This window comes from Notothenia rossii (assembly GCF_949606895.1).
Source record: "Notothenia rossii genome assembly, chromosome: 10".
NCBI classification, from domain to species: domain Eukaryota; kingdom Metazoa; phylum Chordata; class Actinopteri; order Perciformes; family Nototheniidae; genus Notothenia; species Notothenia rossii.
Genome location: NC_136908.1, coordinates 59078082 through 59095793, shown reverse-complemented (window position 1 = coordinate 59095793; position 17712 = coordinate 59078082). Strand labels below are relative to the sequence as shown.

The following is a 17712-nucleotide window of genomic DNA, read 5'->3' as shown; positions in this document are numbered from 1 at the left end:
ATTACAAAGTGCCAGATTAAAGTGATGAACACAAAAAGGCACCAATAATTTATTTGTATTTATTTTAATATCTGGTGCTTAAAAAGGCCATTTTGCATAAAAAGTACTTTTACTCTTCGCACTTAAAGTATGTGTAATGCTAATACCTTTTTCACTTGTACTTGTAACTGAGTATGTCTACACTGTAGTATTGCTACTTTGACTGAAGTGAATCATTTGAGTACTTCTTCCACCTCTGCTTGGTTGCTTAACCACGCAGCAGCACCTCATTGTGCTTTGTGAAGACGCAGAAGAGAGACATAACGTGACAGGAAGCAATCCAGGCAAACTGAGAGGAGGATGAGAGGACAGTGGCGGCCCGTCCACACTACAGCTTCGACAGCTTCAAAAACGGTTTCCACTTTGAATGGGGTGACGTCACGTTGCCTCGCTTTTCGCCAAACTGAATTGTGGGTAGCAGAGCGGAGCTTTCCTGGCGTTTCAGGCTGCAAAAGTTGAGCAATGTTCAGCTTTTGAAGCTTCTGAAGCTTTCGGTGGAAGCGTCAGCCAATCAAATCATATGCCAGTACAAGCTCTAGCCAATCAAACCGCTGCTTGTGTGTCAGGGGCGGGAGATTCATGTGATTGGTTGTTGGTCGAGCTTCAGACACGCCCGCCGGCAAGCTTTTTTTTGAAGCTGTAGTGTGGACGGGCCGTGAGGAAGAGGAGAGTGTTTTCTCACCGAGTGTTTCACCAGACCAGGGATTTGGAGCGGGTGCTGACTCCCTTCCTCCTGCTGGCCGCCGCCGTCACTGCGTTACGATGGCTTCGCTTGTGAGACTCCAGGTACAGCTGACAAACACAGGAAAGGTCATTTTAGTCATTAACCTAGATAACATATCTACTTACTATCAGCTGTAACCGCCAGTATTTAGCATATCTTGATATATCAACTGCAGTTATAATTATTTTTGATTTAAGAGTTAACGTTTTTGAGTTAGAAACATTTTAGTTTTCCTCAGGCATCTTCAAATATGTCTCATCTCTTCAACAAAACACACATTTTCATAACAATATATCAATAAATCAGAGTAAAAAACCAGTCTCTCTCACGTCTGTGTAGCTGAAAACCAAGAACATGTGTTTTAAAACGGAGACTTTTAGACACATTGATTCACACTCAGTTCACAGATATTCAAAGCACTTGATCTAAGTTTTGAGAGAGCCACCCCTGCTGTCCGTGTCTTTACGAAGAAATTAGAGATGTCCCGATCCGATAACGTGATCGGGGATCGGAGCCGATCATGTGATTTTCAAAAGATGGGGAGAAAAAAATCGGGGATGGGGATATTGTTTTTTTTTTTTTTTAAATACTTTTTAAAAAATGTTGTATTCAATGTAACAAAACAAAAATGACCATGTTCAAGTCTTAAAGTCATCCTGAGGCCTTAGTTTTGGTTTCAAATGACACAACATCATGTATGTGTTGCTTCTTTGGGGCTTGTTTTCATAGACCTGCTTATTTCTCTCAAATCTGGCAACAGAGTGGGCAGGGCGCAGTGTCTAATTGTAGCAGTAAGCTAACGAGTACTGAAAGCTTTATTTAGTTTTGATCCAATGCTGCACAACTGAACTGATCCAATGCTGCTGTGAAAGAAAGAAGCTATATCCATGTTGGATAGAATATCCAATTTAAATTAAAAAAAATAACCTTAAGGGACAACTTGAATGCTTTTTTTCTTTTTTTTCTCTTAATGCATTGCATAAAGATCGGATCGGGAAAAATCGGTATCGGCAAATTGTCAAAATCAAATGATCGGAATCGGATCGGGAGCAAAAAAAGGTGATCGGGACATCCCTAGAAGAAACTCAATGTGATGCTAATCCTCTCACCCACTCCTCACACTGGAGTTCATACAGATGATCATTTCCACAGAAATCCACTTTTTAAAATCCAATAATATCCCTCACTCCATAAAACATGTATATCAGAAATGTTAAATCCAGTACCTTCTTGGCGAAGGCTCGCCCGCACTGGTCGCAGGCATGCAGGGAGAAGTTCTTGGTCACTCTGACTTCGGTGGAGGACGACGAGCCGCTGCACTCTGATTGGCTGTCGTGTTGCCGGGTGTGTGGCGTCTGGTTGCCGGGCGAGCTGTTGGAGTAGGAGCTGCGTTGGTGTGAGTGTTTCTCACTGCGGCGGGTCAGCGGGGGGCTGACGGGGCGAGGCTGGTGGGTCTGCTGTCTCTCCTGCTTACGGGTGAGGGGAGGGGAGGGGCTTAACGCCGGCGATGACACTTCCTGTTGTTTGCGAGTGGCGGGGGCGGGGTGCGAGGAGGAAGACGATGAAGAGGAGGAGGTTGTCGCAGGTGTGGAGACCTCCTGCTTGCGAGTGATGGGAGGCGAAGGGGAGGAAGAGGGGGAGGAAGACGCCGGGCGCCCGTTCACTTCCTCTTTGACCCCGCTGCTGCCGATCCTCTTGTTGGGGGTCCCGCTGTTCAGGACCACTTCGGCCTGCCTCTTCACCGCCCGGCTCTCCAGTTTGGGCATGATCTTGCCCAGGTACGCCGAGGACTTCTTGTGGACCACCGTCACGTGGCGCAGGACGTCCCGTTTGCGGCGCGACTCGTAGCGGCAGAGCGGGCAGCGGTAGAACTTGATGAAGATCTCGTTGCCGTCCGTGTGCAGCTCGATGTGCTTCGTGAGGTTCTGCCGGGAGCTGAACTGCCGCTTGCACAGTTTGCAGAAGAGCTGCTTGAAGTCGAAGCCCACCGACAGTTTGGGGGTTTTGGAGGGTCCGGTGCCGCGTGAGGATGACGAGGATAACGACGCCACCTTCGGGCTCGACGGCGCCTCCTCCTTCACTTTCATGGCGTGGTTCGCCACAGGGACACCTTTAGCTGTCACGGTGCTGTCGCTAGGAGACGGGGCCGGACTAGTGTCCACTTCCTCCTCTTCCTCCTCCTCCTCCTCTTCATCTGAGGCTTCTACTGCTTCCTCTTTCACCCTGACGTTGTTGCTCGTGGCGGAGGTAGCGCTGCTGCTCGGAGGCGGGGCCGTCGGAGCGGGGGGGGCGGGCGGCGGGGCAGAGCGAACGTTTTTCATGCTGTATATTTTGTGGACGATGCGCATGTGTCTCTTCAACATGAGCTGAAATGCACAGAGAAATCATAATTAATCATCGTCTTCCTCCTTTAGAGAAGACATTCCAACCAATGCAAGATGTTAAATAGCACCAACTAGAACAGATGCCCGGCACGGAGACTTTTTCAAATCTAGAAAAGCTGAGAGTAAGGCAAGTTTATCTACATAGCACCTTTCAACACAAGAGGCGCGTTCACACCGCAGTGCTTTTCCCAGTTTAGGTCCGATATAGTTCCGAAATGTCGCGTTCACACCAAAAAGAGCCGGAACTAAAATTAGTTCATCAGAACCTTTTTTACCCCCTTTTCAGTCCCAGCTAGAGAGCAGGGACTTTCGTGGGAGAAAAAGGTTCCTGTGTCTGATTGGCTGGGCGGAATGCAAACCACGCCCCGTCAAACTCCCAAAAAGTTTTGTGAAGCCACCATTTTATTATCCTTGCATTAGCATTATTAGCATTAGCCCAGCGCACAAACGCAGATACTAACTTATGGCAACACAAAATAAAACATGGGAGCGGTGGAGATGAGGAGGTGTCGGCGTTCTGGCGATTTACTCGGAAGCCGGTCCCTAACTCCGGGGACTTCCGGCCGGGGACTCCGAGTGGCAGTATACACCGTGAAGTTGTTTGCGGCCTGCCAGTAAACCCAAAGCAGAAGAAGAAGAAGCGACGTCAGCGGCTTCATTTGCCTAATCCACCCTCAGGGACTTATTCCGGTGTGAACGCGATCTGTACTTAGTTCATCAGAACTAGAGAGTTCTCATGAACCTTTGTGGGAAAAGTACTGCGGTGTGAACGCGCCTAAGGTCATTCAAAGTGCTTTACAAAAAAGACAATGACAGCATGAAGAAATAGTGCAGCAGAAACATATTCTAAAATGGCATTTCAAAACACTAATTTAAAAGCAAAGACAATAAAACATGAATGACAAAGGCACATGAATAAAAGCTACAGTGCAGTGTGAGATATGTCAATTAAAAGCAGCGGCAAAAAGCAAAGTCTTCAGCCTGGATTTAAAAGTAGTCAGAGTTGCAGCGGACCTGCAGGTTTCTAGTTTGTTCCAGATGTTCGGAGCACACTAACTGAACGCTGACAAACTAACCTGAGAGCTGTAGTTCCTCTTGCAGAGCGTGCAGCGGCTGGAGGAAGGGGCCGCCTGTGACGAGGCGGGGGGCGTGCTCGGAGCTTTGGACTGGGTTTGGCTGGGAGGCGGAGTTTTAGAGGTCACTGGGGTCGACTTGGAGCTGCTGCTACGAGTCGGAGAGGAGTTGTTGCTCTTCCTGGGGGGGGTGGCCTCCAGATTGAGGGGCTGTCCGGGGCGAGATGCTATGTTGGGCGTGATGTTATCCCTCCGCAGGCCGCGGTGCACCTCGTCGAAGTGACGCCGCACGTTGGCTTTGGTGGCGAAGGTTTTCATGCAGACAGGACAGGACTTTCCGGTCGGTGTGCTGAGAGTCCTCGGCCGACCTGAAGCAACAACAACAATCATTATTCATCCTTATGTTTATCTTGAAACTCTAAGAAAGAAATAACTAAGCTAAATATTTGTTGTCCCCATAATGAGATATTGAGCATTGAACACATGTATTTCTTTTCATTAGTTATTTACAACACATTGAAATGTCTCTGCATCCAATGAGCATGCAACACTGACGAGTTTAATATTGCTTGTCTTGACAATATAGTTTCCACCAACGCAAGAAAACATCATTATTATCATTTGATTTTTGTAAAAATGTTGGGAAAAGTGTTATCATTGCACGTATTTGTTATGACCGTATGGTGGGTTTGTAAAACATTTCTTATCATAATTACCTGGACTCTCAATCACAATCATTCACAATTTTCAACCTTTTTAGCATGTTTTGGGGCAGGCTGTATTTAACCTCTCACCTTTCACCATGGAGAGCAGGCTGGTGGGAACAGTCCGTGTCTCGGTGAACTTCCGGAGCTCGTCCAGTTTGCTCTGGTGCATTTTGCGACAGTGACGCCGGATGCTGCGGCGCGAGTTGAAGTCCTGACCGCACAGGCAGCAGGAGATGGTCACATCGTCCACCTGGTCGGGGGGGGGCGAAGAGGAACGAAGTGTGAGAAACATCGTGATCGAGCGTATGAGGACACAGCAGGTGTTTCTCGGGTCACTTACCCCGCTGGTGGAGCCCTCGTCTTCGGGTGGTGGCGGCAGCTCTTCTTTGGCCTCCTCCTCCCCCTCCCACTTCTTCTTATCCTGAGTGTGTCCCGGGCTGCTGTGGCTCTCCGGCTGGCTCGCCTGGCTGTTGTCGGCCCCCTCCCCCTGCTCTCCCTCCCACGCTACCGGACTCTCTCTAGCACTGTGAAGGAGATCGAGACAAACCGTCAGAGACAAGAGAAGCTCTCCTAAAATTAGATTTGAAGACAGCAACCATATGAATCCTCTGTAAACCGCTGTTAAGAAGATATCACTCGTCACCGGCTTGAGCTTCAATAATCAGGATCCATGTATTTGTGATCCTCTGAAGAATGGAAGTAGTCATCACATACAGAGCATCAACTAGTTCCTGAACAAAATCTGACTTTCTCTCAAAATTATGACTTTTTCTCAAATTTCTTAAAATTATGACTTTTCCTCAAAATTATAACTATCTCTAAAAATTCGGACATTCTCTAAAAATCTCAAAATTCGGACTTTTCTCTAAATTCGGACGTTCTCAAAAAATCTGGACTTTCTCTAAAAATCTCAAAATGCTGTCTTTCAAAAAATAAAAAATAATAATTCTGACTTTTTTTCAAAATTCTGTGTTTTTCTAAAAAAACTGACTTTTTCTCAAAATTCTGACTTTTTCTAAAAATCTCAAATATCTCACTTTTTCTCAAAATCCTGACTTTTTCTCAATAACTCAATCTCAGGATCCATGTATCTGTGATCCTCTCCAGAATGGAAGTAGTCATCACACACAGAGCATCAACTAGTTCCTGAACAGTGTCCTTCGCATGCTGATATCCAAGAGAGGGAGTTACACAGTCACAAGATGGAGGAATAGAAAGCAGTATTCAATGTTTACTTCAGATTAGCTCCACGTCAGAAATGAGCATGCTTGTCATATGTCTCTCTCCATAGAGGCTGAATCATCATGTTAATCACATAGCTATCATATGCCTCAAACAGTCCTGATGCTCTTCTAGGTAATCACACATCCTGTCATGCACACAGCTACAGTTGATACCTTTGTTAGCATGTTACTCTGATATTGGAAGAGCACATTCACTATTTTCCAAACAACCGCTAACAAAATAAGTCAATTTAAAAGCATCAGCATGCCCCCTACCTGGGTGTCTGCGATGGAAATCTAGCCAGCTCCTCCTCGGTGGTGAGGTACTGGAACACGGCCTTGTTGCTAGTCTGAATGGGCTCCAGTCGGACCACGTAGTCTGGAGCTCGGGGGTAAATGACGTCCAGTAATTCCTTCATGGCCACACTCTGCTTGTCGTCACCCGACGGACCTATAATTAATAAATCAAAATGAAAGAAATCAATAAGAATTAAAGATAATAGTTACGGAAAGATTGATTAAGGTTAATATAAGGTGGGCCCAAGCATCCTTGAGCGTCCCAAACCAATATCAGACTCGACTAGGGTTGGGAACCGAAACTCGGTAAGAAAATGCCGTGTACCGGGTACCCATACAAAATACACAATTTCGGTTCTGCTTAACGGTTCCTAAACGCGGTAGACCCTGTATTCCAGCGGGTCCGTCTGCACCGTGGTGACCCGGTGGAATACAGCCAGGGTAAGGGCGGACTGGCCATCTGTGTGTTCTGGAGAATCACAGAACGGCCGGTCGTCTGCGGGCCGTTGATGGCCGGCTCGTTACGCTGACGGCCGGCACCGCCCTTAATAACGGCACCATGTAAGTTGCGCTGACAGGCGACAGAGGTCCACAGTTGCCCCGCAGCGAGGCTCCCCCCGCCCTCCCTTAGACAGTTCACGAGCTCAGTCACTTCATAACACCAAAGATGGGTCGCGGTAAACGCTCTGAAGTGATGCTCCACTACACTAAAAAAGAAAAAGACAGGGCACAGTGTAATGCCTGCTAATAGCTTGCCACAGGCATAGCTCAGTTAAAATAAAGCACAGCTATTGTGCGATACATTTGTATTGCATGTATATTTTTTATTTGTAAAAATGTGAGTTAGAGCTTAAAAGAATAAAGAAATGTTTTGTTATCTAAACGTTTGACCTCTTTCTTTTACAATTTTGGAATCGAAACGGGGAATCGATAAGAACCGGAATCGATAAGCAGAACCGGATTTCAAACGATAACCATCCCTCGACTCACGTATCATTGGGTGCTTGAATTTCCCAGGCTCTCTGAAGTACACACAGTGTGCTTTGCTTTTTTCCACAAACCTAGTGAACAAGGCTGCAGCGCGTGGAGCTTCAGACAATGGTAGCTAACGTTAGCAACATGAGCTAATGTTTTTTGCAGATACAATTGAACAGGTGTGAGCTTGCCATAGCATTTTAGTCGGTTACTGTTTAACAAACCTCATGGAAATTGAGCGACGTCTTACTAGCTGTTAGTCTATAGGGGAATGAAGTACATAGCTATGAATGTGATAGCTTTTACGACTAGCTAAAGAAGAATGTCACCACCTGAGTCAGTTTGTACTTAGTGGATGTCCCAGTGTAACATTTGGAAACTTAATCTGTACATACCAAACTCTGGTTTTACAGAAAGAAAGCTAAACTAAATAATAGATTTCTATCGAGAAAAAGAAAAAAAGGAGACAAGCCATGTTTCCTTATTGCAGCTTTTAAAATGTACCCGTAGTCTTGATAGCATAAAGTAGCAGAAGTAGATAACAAACCAGAATGGAAATGTATGAATTAGTGGAAAGGAGGGCTGCTCAATTAATCATATTTTGAATCGCGATTACGATTATGGCTTGCAACGATTACGGAAACAACGTAATCGAAAAAAACCACTATTTCTTTATTATTATTATTATTATAATTACTTTTCTTTTTTAATACTTTTTTTTTTCAGTTGAATTATACTTCAAGTTTAGGGTTAAAAACATACTGTTCAAATGTTTTTTCTCCAATAAATTGATGTTTTCAAAGTAAATGGATAATCGTTTTTAATAATCGTGATATCAATTATTGACCCAGTGGAGTGAGTGGAATATGTTGAATATGTTTTACCAAAATGTGAAGGAGTTTTCAGGTTGTGACAGTGCACTGCAACATGTTTGTTGATCTCGTTTATTGGTATTTATTATTTTTGATATTATTTATTTAAATGTAAACATGAATGTACAATTTATTTTATTTTGTATTGGTTTTTCGGTTGATTACCCTGAACGTATAATTCAACAGTTAAAAAGTTCAAATTGTTATTTGTATGTTTTAAAGTACAATAAATGGATGTTTTCAAAGTAAATGAATAATCGTTTTTAATAATCGTGATATCAATTATTGACCCAGTAGAGTGAGTGGAATATGTTGAATATGTTTTACCAAAATGTTGACTACCGGTATATGTGTTAGGAGTTTTCAGGTTGTGACAGTGCACTGAAACATGTTTGTAGACATGAATGTATAATTAATTTTATTTTATATTGGTTTTTCAGTTGATTACCCTGAACGTATAATTCAACAGTTAAAAAGTTCAAATTGTTATTTGTATTTGTTTTAAAGTACAATAAATGGATGTTTTCAAAGTCAATGAATAATCGCATTTATTAAATCGCAATTACAAATATTGACCCAAATAATTGAGCTTATGATGTTTTGCCCTAATCGAGCAGCCCTAGAAAGGAGTCATCTAATGGTTAGCAAATCATCCTGCTGAGGAGATGAGTGAGGCGTGTGCATCACTGTGGCATCAGATAAAAGCCCATATTTGGAAAAGACCACATGCTCTCCCAAAGACCATACACCTCATCTCTTTGATTCTCTTGTGTGCTACTGAAAGGCAGCATGTGAATAGGTTTGTGTGACTCTGTTTGTGTTCTCAGTAGACGAGGGTCTCACACACTTCCTGTTTGTGCACTTTTTGTTTGGAACATAATCTTATCCATGCAGGGCTTTTAAATTGAATGCAATTATTCTGCCTCTCTAAAGCCTCCTTTATGTGGATGTTTTTCTTTTGCTAAATGTGCAAGTTTACTTCATACCATTATTTACACCAGTAGATAAAGAGAGGATGGAGAATGGGTTTCAATTTAAGGGCACTCGCACCACAAATCATCACTGGAGGCTGTAAAGGTCCGCTGTCAGAGAGGATGGGGAAAGATTGCGGGTTTTAAAAGAAAAAAGCATTTTGTTTATTCAGTATCTGAACAATGAGTGCCCAGCGTCTCAACAGAGAAAAACAGACACCAATTACTACATTCATCAAAATAACAATACGATACACTTTCTGCCTCTGGTAACAAACAAGTGAATTAAGACCAGAAGCAGATGGAAAGGAGATTAATGAAGTTATTTTCTTACTTCAACGATAGTGGATTTAACTGTGCATAATATGTGTTGAGATTGATTTCCCTTTTAGAGGTGAGTTGAATTAAAAAAAAAAGTCTCCGAGGCTCCATGGTTTCCTTCCACTTCTGAGCAGCAGAGAACAGAGAACTGGTGCTAATGAGAAGTTTATAACACAAATGCTGCCAGCTCAAAGTGGATTTCCTTAGATACCAGAGGAGAACCTCCACGTGAGGGAAATTATTGATGGATCGAACATGTTGCTGTCGAACATGTCTCTCTTTTTGTCCTGATCCATTTCTATAAAAACCTGTCTGAAAATGAGCTGATCAGATTTTGGCCACTTTATGATGTCATAACGATTTTTGGGCTTGTGTAACCATTAGCCAATCACCAACCAAGGTAACCCCCCCCCCCCCCCCCCTTATCACCTGAATCTTCTCGAGAGCACCATTGAGTTCTTTCTAACCAAATATCTCTCAGAGGGGCGTGGGGAGGGGCTCCTTATTTTCATCTAAAGCAACAGACAGAGAATCAGCACTTTGGAAACAGGGCTGAAACAGAGGGGATTATGGGTAATGCTGCAATGATCTGTTTGGTGTTTCAGCCAAAACAGATCATTGCAGAGACATGTTTTGTATATATCTGAGACCTATAATATATTGATGAAAGAGAGTATAATAGGGGACCTTTGTGTGTGTGTGTGTGTGTGTGTGTGTGTGTGTGTGTGTGTGTGTGTGTGTGTGTGTGTGTGTGTGTGTGTGTGTGTGTGTGTGTGTGTGTGTGTATGTGTGTGTGTGTGTGTGTGTGTGTGTGTGCAGGTTGTGCATGCTGACGTGTTGCGTCACTAACCGTCGGGCTCGGGCATCCGTGACAGGCAGTAGTACTCTTTGTGTGTGATGAGGTTGGGCAGGCCTCTGAACAGACTGCGACACAGTTTACACTCAAAGATGGTGTCCACCTCCCGCAGCAGCATGTGTCTCAGCTGGCTCGTGCCTGCAAGCCAAAGCCAAAGGAAATTAGTTTAAACGTTTAGTCATGTAGTTGTTTGAAAGATGTCTGTAATAATAATAATAATAATAATAATAAAGCACTTATTAAAATAGCACTTTTCATACAACACATGCAGCTCAAAGTGCTTTACAAAATGGCGACACATCACAAGTTAAAAACAAACAACAAGAAATTCCCCTCAGATTATTTGTTAAGAACTTTTAAACAGTACATGCAGCAAAATATAACATTTTATCAGGTTAATAGACACAAGGAGGTCAAATGTATGATAATACAAATAAAGTAAAATAAATAATGGTTTCTCTCTGACAGATAAGACACAAGCCTGAACCGAGTCGATGCAACAATATGAAATATAAAACCCCATAAAACAAAGTGAACATATAGGTACAACAGAAATACAAATAAAAAGATTAAGACCTATAAAATAAATAAAACAATAGGCGCTTTCACACCGCAGTACTTTTCCCAGTATAGTTCCGATAGTTCTTGAAATGTTGCGTTCACACCAAAAACATCCGGAACTAAAATGAGTTCATGAGAACCTTTCCACCCCCTTTTCAGTCCCTGCTCTCTTTCATGGGAGAAAAAGGTTCCCATTTCTGATTGGCTGGGCGGATTGCAAACCACGCCCCGTAAAACTCCCAAAACTTTTTGTGAAGCCGCCATTTTATTTGCTGGCATTAGCATTATTAGCATTAGTCCAGTGCACCAACGGAGAGAGAATAACTTATGGTAACACAAAAGAAAACATGGGAGCGGTGGAGATGAGGAGGTGTCGGCGTTATGGCGATTTACTCGGACCGCTTCTACTGAAGCCAGTCCCCAACTCCGGGGACTTCGGGTGGCAGTGTACGCTGTGAAGTTGTTTGCGGCCTGCCAGTAAACCCCAAAGCAGAAGAAGAAGGAGTGACGTCAGCGGCTTCATTTGCCTAATCCTCCCTCAGGGAACTTATTCCGGTGTGAACGCGGTCTGTACTTAGTTCATGAGAACTAAAGAGTTCTGATGAACTAAGTACGGGGAACTAAGTACGGCAAAGTACTTGGTGTGAAAGCGCCTATTATAACGGTAGGTAAATAATAAAGAATAAAATAACATTTAAAGGGGGGGGGGGGGGGGGGGTGCTAATAAAAAGCTAATCTAAAAAGATGTGTCTTCAGCTGGCGTTTAAAGTGCACTGAACATCGAAACACTTCAATACAACAAGCCTTTTAAGTTGTAAATTCTAGTTGGTACAGCTTAAATATGAACGAGAAAAAGGTCTGTAAACTCTGGGCATAATGTAATCTTATATGATCTGAGAAAACAGAAGAAAACTGTAGGCTGAAATCCAGCATGTACAAATTGACCGTTTTGCCAGTGAATATTTAAGCTTCATCGGTCGCTCTACAGATGATGATTGCTTTTTTTGGCTGCTCAGTGATGTGATTTTCATATTTTAGCAGCATTTGGCTGGTGCTAATTTTCTCTCCTTCCTGTGGTGTCAATTGGCCCCGTCACTACAGAACCGCTGTGACATTTAAAAAAAGGACTGCCATGACGATTGCTTTGTGCCACTTTTGCGTCACCGCTGTCATCAGCTCCACGTTTTCCGTCATCGCCGTCTGACTCACACGTTCAATTTCCATTCAGTTTGTCCACGTAAATGTTTTCAGACCTTTGTTGGAGATGTGACTCATATTTGAAGCAACAAATAGAGCACTTTTGTCTGAGTGGTATCGTGTATTGTTCTCTGTTTGGTATTTCACTCACACATGAGTAGCATTGAGTCACCTGGAGTTGAGCTGCAGTTAATGCAAAGTACTTCCACTATTTTACATTCTTAAACGCTCCCTCGCGGAAAGAGACAGACTGCTACAATTATACTCTATTCGAAATTGGTCTACATTAAACACATTCTTTTTCTTACTCATTTTCTTGGTGGTTCATTTTTTATATATATTGCAAGACATAAAGACACAGGACGTGTAATTCTGCCATCTGGAAAAACATTTGCACTGTGCCCGCGCCATAAACAAACACACAAACCTGAACGGAAGCATTCAATTATCTGCTGGATCCCTGACTTGGAGGTCTGCAGAGGCTGCTGGAGCAGAGGAGGATCTCCGGGCTCCGCACACAGGCCTGGAGAGAGAGGGGGGGGGGGGGATGTATTTGATCAAATACAGCATGTAATTACATCAGTGAGACAGACTCAGAGAAACACTCCATCACCTGCTACGACACAGAGGGTATATTGCAGTGTGGTTAAAGGCTACACACAATCACTGTCAGGCAATGAGGTCTGAATGAGACAGTGGTTCACTCTGACCTCATCACACACACACACACACACACACACACACACACACACACACACACACACACACACACACACACACACACACACACACACACACACACACACACACACACACACACACACACACACACACACACACACACACACACACACACACACACACACACACACACACACACACACACACACACACACACACCAATTGTTTTTGTGCTTAGTCCAACAGCTTGGGTGTATCAGCTAAAACTAATCGGGAATATGAACCAGCATGAAATGAATTTAAGTGTATTTGAAAAATATTCAGCCAATCATCATTCTACGATTCACATTTTTGAATGGAGGGGATCCTGTTACAGTGTTTTTTTTTTACTAATAGGTCCAAACAATTGTATTTTTCCTTTGTAAAAAATAAAGCTGTTGGTTCCTGTGTAATTGATGGTAGTCGCCAGAGACTCCACGATCCACAATAGGTATTAAGATGGATTGCGGGGGTCGAAGTGCTCTCATTCTAGCGATTTTCACGTTTTTTAAATTATTCCAGCCACTTGGCTTTTACATCAATACGACGACCGTATGCCCGTTGCAATGAGAAGTAATCAGAGAGGGGTAAACAGCAGCGAGAGCCGACCAATTACTCTCACAAACACCAGCGAACACCCTGTAATCACTTCATAGGCTGAGGTTTAATTTCTCATTATTTTAAAAGAAGGGGACTGGAGGAAAGGAAAGGGCCTTTTGAAACACTGTCAATGTTTCTAGCTGTGGCAAAGATCCACGTTTTGTTTATTACTCTGTTTTGTTTTAGATATTTATTTTTTGTTCTATGGAAGATCAAGTTACTTCTGACACTATAAGGGGAAACACACAAACACACACATTCATACTGCAGGGGAAGTAGAGCAGCGTGGCAATGTGTGTGTGTGTGTGTGTGTGTGTGTGTGTGTGTGTGTGTGTGTGTGTGTGTGTGTGTGTGTGTGTGTGTGTGTGTGTGTGTGTGTGTGTGTGTTGTAACTATAAACTAAATGCAAGTAGAACCAAAACCAAAATAGAGTATTTTATTCAACAATATATTGAAGTGTATCAATGTGTGTGTGTGTGTGTGTGTGTGTGTGTGTGTGTGTGTGTGTGTGTGTGTGTGTGTGTGTGTGTGTGTGTGTGTGTGTGTGTGTGTGTGTGTGTGTGTGTGTGTGTGTGTGTGTGACACAGGAAGACACGCCCACAAAGACGCAGACACAGAAAAAGACCTAGAAAAGTGACTGACAACTGTGTGAGTGAGTTTGACAGAGAGAGCGATGGAGATTATGTATTAACGTGTGACAGAATGAGTTTTCCCAATGCCCCTCCCCCCGTGCCGCGGCTAGGCTAGCTGCTATAGTTCCAGCGGGGCAGGTCAGTGACCCGCCGACCCCCCCCCCCCCCCCCCCCGAAACAGGGTCAAAGATCAACCAAGCAGAAATGCTACCGTGAGTAGCTCTGTTAGCAGCAGGATCTGAATCAATCAAGATGTCTACCTTTGTTTTTAAAGGGAAGCTACTGTGGAAGAAAAGCAGGAAGGAAGGAAGGAACTAACGGAGGAAGGAAACAAATATGTCCGCTTCAGACATGATGTCACCCTGATGGCAGATGTAATGGCTGTGCAGCACATGTTATTATCCTTGAATCACACTAGTTGTCAGCTGAGGAAGTGTTGCAAAATTGGTTTCCTGTAGTTTCAGATCAACCTGCTATGATGACGGAAGCGTAAAGCTGAGCCAGCAGCCTTTCGGTGGAGGAAGTGGTTACAGCTCGGTGAGCCAAATATCCATTTAAGAGAACATTCTGTTTTTCCAGAATATAAATGTTGTGTTGTATATTTATTTATATGCCTCTCATTTTCATTTGACTTTCCCAAATCAAAGCAGAGAAAGGTTTACTTTTTGCAGGTCCTAACATGTAATGAAAGGTTCTGAATAAAGACTTTTAGAAATGTTAGACTAATCAGCGGTGCACAGTATCTGCAGCGCCTCTTTTTGTTCCACTTCCTGTGTGAAGTGATGTGGAGCACGCAGCCAGCCATAAAGCTCCACAGGAGACTGACGGACAGCTTCGGTGTGAAGGTGGCTGAATGAGGACGGCAGGAGCTTCACCCACCTGAGTTGTGACCCTCGCTGCCGTCAGTCTGGCAGATCTGGTCCCTGGTCCTTCCGTTCTCACTCATGTTGGACTCGGGCAGCAGAGGGGGGATGGGCTTCCACAGAGGCTTGGCTTGGAGCTGGGACGCTGAGTCGCCCGTTTCCTCCTCGTCTCCCGGTGGCTCCTTCTGGTCCGAGCCCTCCGACGGAGCCTCCTCTGGAGCGGGGGTCTGGAGCGGGGCTGGTTCGGAGGGCTGGTCTCCTTCTTTGGGCTCCTGTGGTGGCCGCGGGGGGTCTGGCTGGGTCTGGCTTTCCTCCATCTCCGTCTCAGCGACATTCTGTGGGGCCAAAAGATCACATTAAATCATGAGATGTGGAAAAAAGTTCAACGTCAACTATATTGTCAATTTCTCTGCATGTGTCATACAAACAGGGAGATCGAAATGCTGTTTCTCACCGTCCCAAAGAATACAGATATAAACTTAACACACAAAGTAAGGCAATTTGTGTTTGGTAGATGATTTCTATGTTGTAACAATGCTTTTTGGCAATACATCGAATACCGTTGGAAAGCCTGTTTGGAATTAGCAGAGATGTGTCATATTTTTCATGGGCGCACCCCACATACTCAGCTCTGCTGCTCATCCCACAAATGCTTGTTCCTCACAAATGTGGAACCATTGGAAAGGTAAGGAAACAAAAGCAGTGTTACAACATAGACATCATTTACCAAACACAAATTGTTACGTTTATAAGAATATACATATATTCATACATACATACACTCCTGTACACCCAATTATATATATATAATAATAGATATTAGACACATATATACGTAAAACATGAGAGGTATGAATAAAAAGAAGGCACAACAGTAAGTATATTACAAAATGACGGTCTATACATACCGTCACAATTCAACAACTAAGGTAAGAAGCATTTTAATTGTAAGCATAATTTTTGCTTCTTTTTTTTTAACGAAGAAACAAGGCAACACAAATGTTACAAGTATAGGGCAGTCAGTGGCCGTTTCTCAATCTCGAGGATACTGGCTTCCAAGCCAATATTTCAAGGATGCTACGTCATCGAGTGCGGCCGAAGTAGTGTTCCAATGTCCAGCATACTTGGAATTCCACCGAGGCCGCGTCCTTGGTTTGGGGGAAATTTCGAGGCTGCACATGGGTAGACTTCGCGTCCTTAAAATCCCCACAATGCTTTGCGCACGGACCAATTTCCAAAACCCTTGCGGAGAATGGCTGAACCGACCGTAAATATGTGACTTTGTTACATTTGTTATCACCAAAAATGTGTTCCGTGAAAGTAAAGCAAGTTCATAATTAGATAGACATCGTGAGGTATTTATTTTTTCGGTACAGTTTATGTTGAAACTGTTCCATTCTTCTTCGTTTTCCGAAGCCGTGGCTTGGAAGCATACTTGCTTCGTTTCTGAAGGAAGTGACTTGGAAGTACGCGACTACCGAGCCAGCATCCTTGAGATTGAGAAACACCCAGTGTGTTGCTCAGTGTCTTAGGGCCTAATCTGGGCCACAGTGAAAGCGAGATACTACCACTGGAAGGCGCCAAAGTCAGAAATGTTCAAATTAAATATATAGAGAGCACCAGTCTAGCTCAAATACCTAAAACAAACACACACACAGAAAAATGTAATAAAAGGAAGTTGATCATAAATAAATAAAGAGGGGCATAAATCCAAGAGAAGAAACAGTGCCCATCATGAATCAAATGTGTCACCACCCCAATGCTAAAAAAAAAAATCCATATTGTCGGGCAGAATGAGAGTGTGTGTGAGTGTGTGTCATGTCTCCTGAGATTTTGTAAGGGGGCATTAACCTTGTCGCACAGAGCCACCCTTCAGCAGATAAGTGACTACACATCAACCCTTCAGTTTGAGGACATACATCTTTGTGAGTGTGTGTGTCAGTGTGTGTGTCTGTGTTACTTGAAAATACCTTTCTCTCCAAGTGCCCAATCTTTTTTCTCCTCTCCCACCCACCAATTTATCCTAATTTTCTTGCAGTGTCTGTTTCTCTCACTCCTGGGGTCCCCGCTGCCCTTGAACAGGATACATGACTTCACTACTGCACATTGACACAGGGCAAGTGGGCGAATTACACACACACCCACCCACCCACCCACCCACCCCCACACCCACACCCACACCCACCCACACACACACACACACACACACACACACACACACACACACAATAAGACTGTTACTGTATGTAGAGTTCCCTTTAAATCTTAATTATGCTCTTCAGGAAAATAGAACCGATGTGTGAATGCCATATTGAGTTAGTAATATATTCATTTGTCAATCAATCCGTTACTCATGCATCATTGTTATGTATCACTAAGGGCTGATTAGAGTGGGTGGACTAGCCATATACTGAAAAATAAAACAACAAGGAGAGCAACAGAATTAAATGGACCTCGACTTAACAGGTTGGATTCAAATCATAATGATAAAGATTACATTATGATATGACCTCATCATTTACTTTGTTCATTAAAAGAGCAACTCGTGTCTCTGAGGAGCTTCCTGGAATGAAAATGTCATTTATGTTAAAAAAAATACACTGTAATAAAAACGAGGCTTACATTTTGCTCGTGCTTTTCTAGGATAAATGTAATTGAAACATTTTGTCATTAATGTTTATTATTTTTAATGTGGCT

General features: G+C 43.5%; 1 protein-coding gene across 4 annotated transcripts in view; it reads right to left on the bottom strand.

Annotated features, from left to right (window-relative positions):
- Positions 1-17712, bottom strand: part of znf800b (zinc finger protein 800b) — a 41406-nt gene that overhangs the window by 4638 nt on the left and 19056 nt on the right. For all 4 annotated transcript variants that reach the window (XM_079654168.1, XM_079654166.1, XM_079654167.1 and 1 more), the window contains exons 3-11: positions 15032-15350; positions 12628-12723; positions 10437-10580; positions 6427-6601; positions 5268-5451; positions 5015-5177; positions 4224-4588; positions 1990-3129; positions 722-831 (exon numbers count right to left, since the gene is read on the bottom strand). In XM_079654168.1, coding sequence (XP_079510294.1) covers positions 730-831; positions 1990-3129; positions 4224-4588; positions 5015-5177; positions 5268-5451; positions 6427-6601; positions 10437-10580; positions 12628-12723; positions 15032-15350 — 2688 coding nt within the window. In that variant the 3' untranslated portion in view covers positions 722-729. The remainder of the gene's footprint in view (positions 1-721; positions 832-1989; positions 3130-4223; positions 4589-5014; positions 5178-5267; positions 5452-6426; positions 6602-10436; positions 10581-12627; positions 12724-15031; positions 15351-17712) is intronic.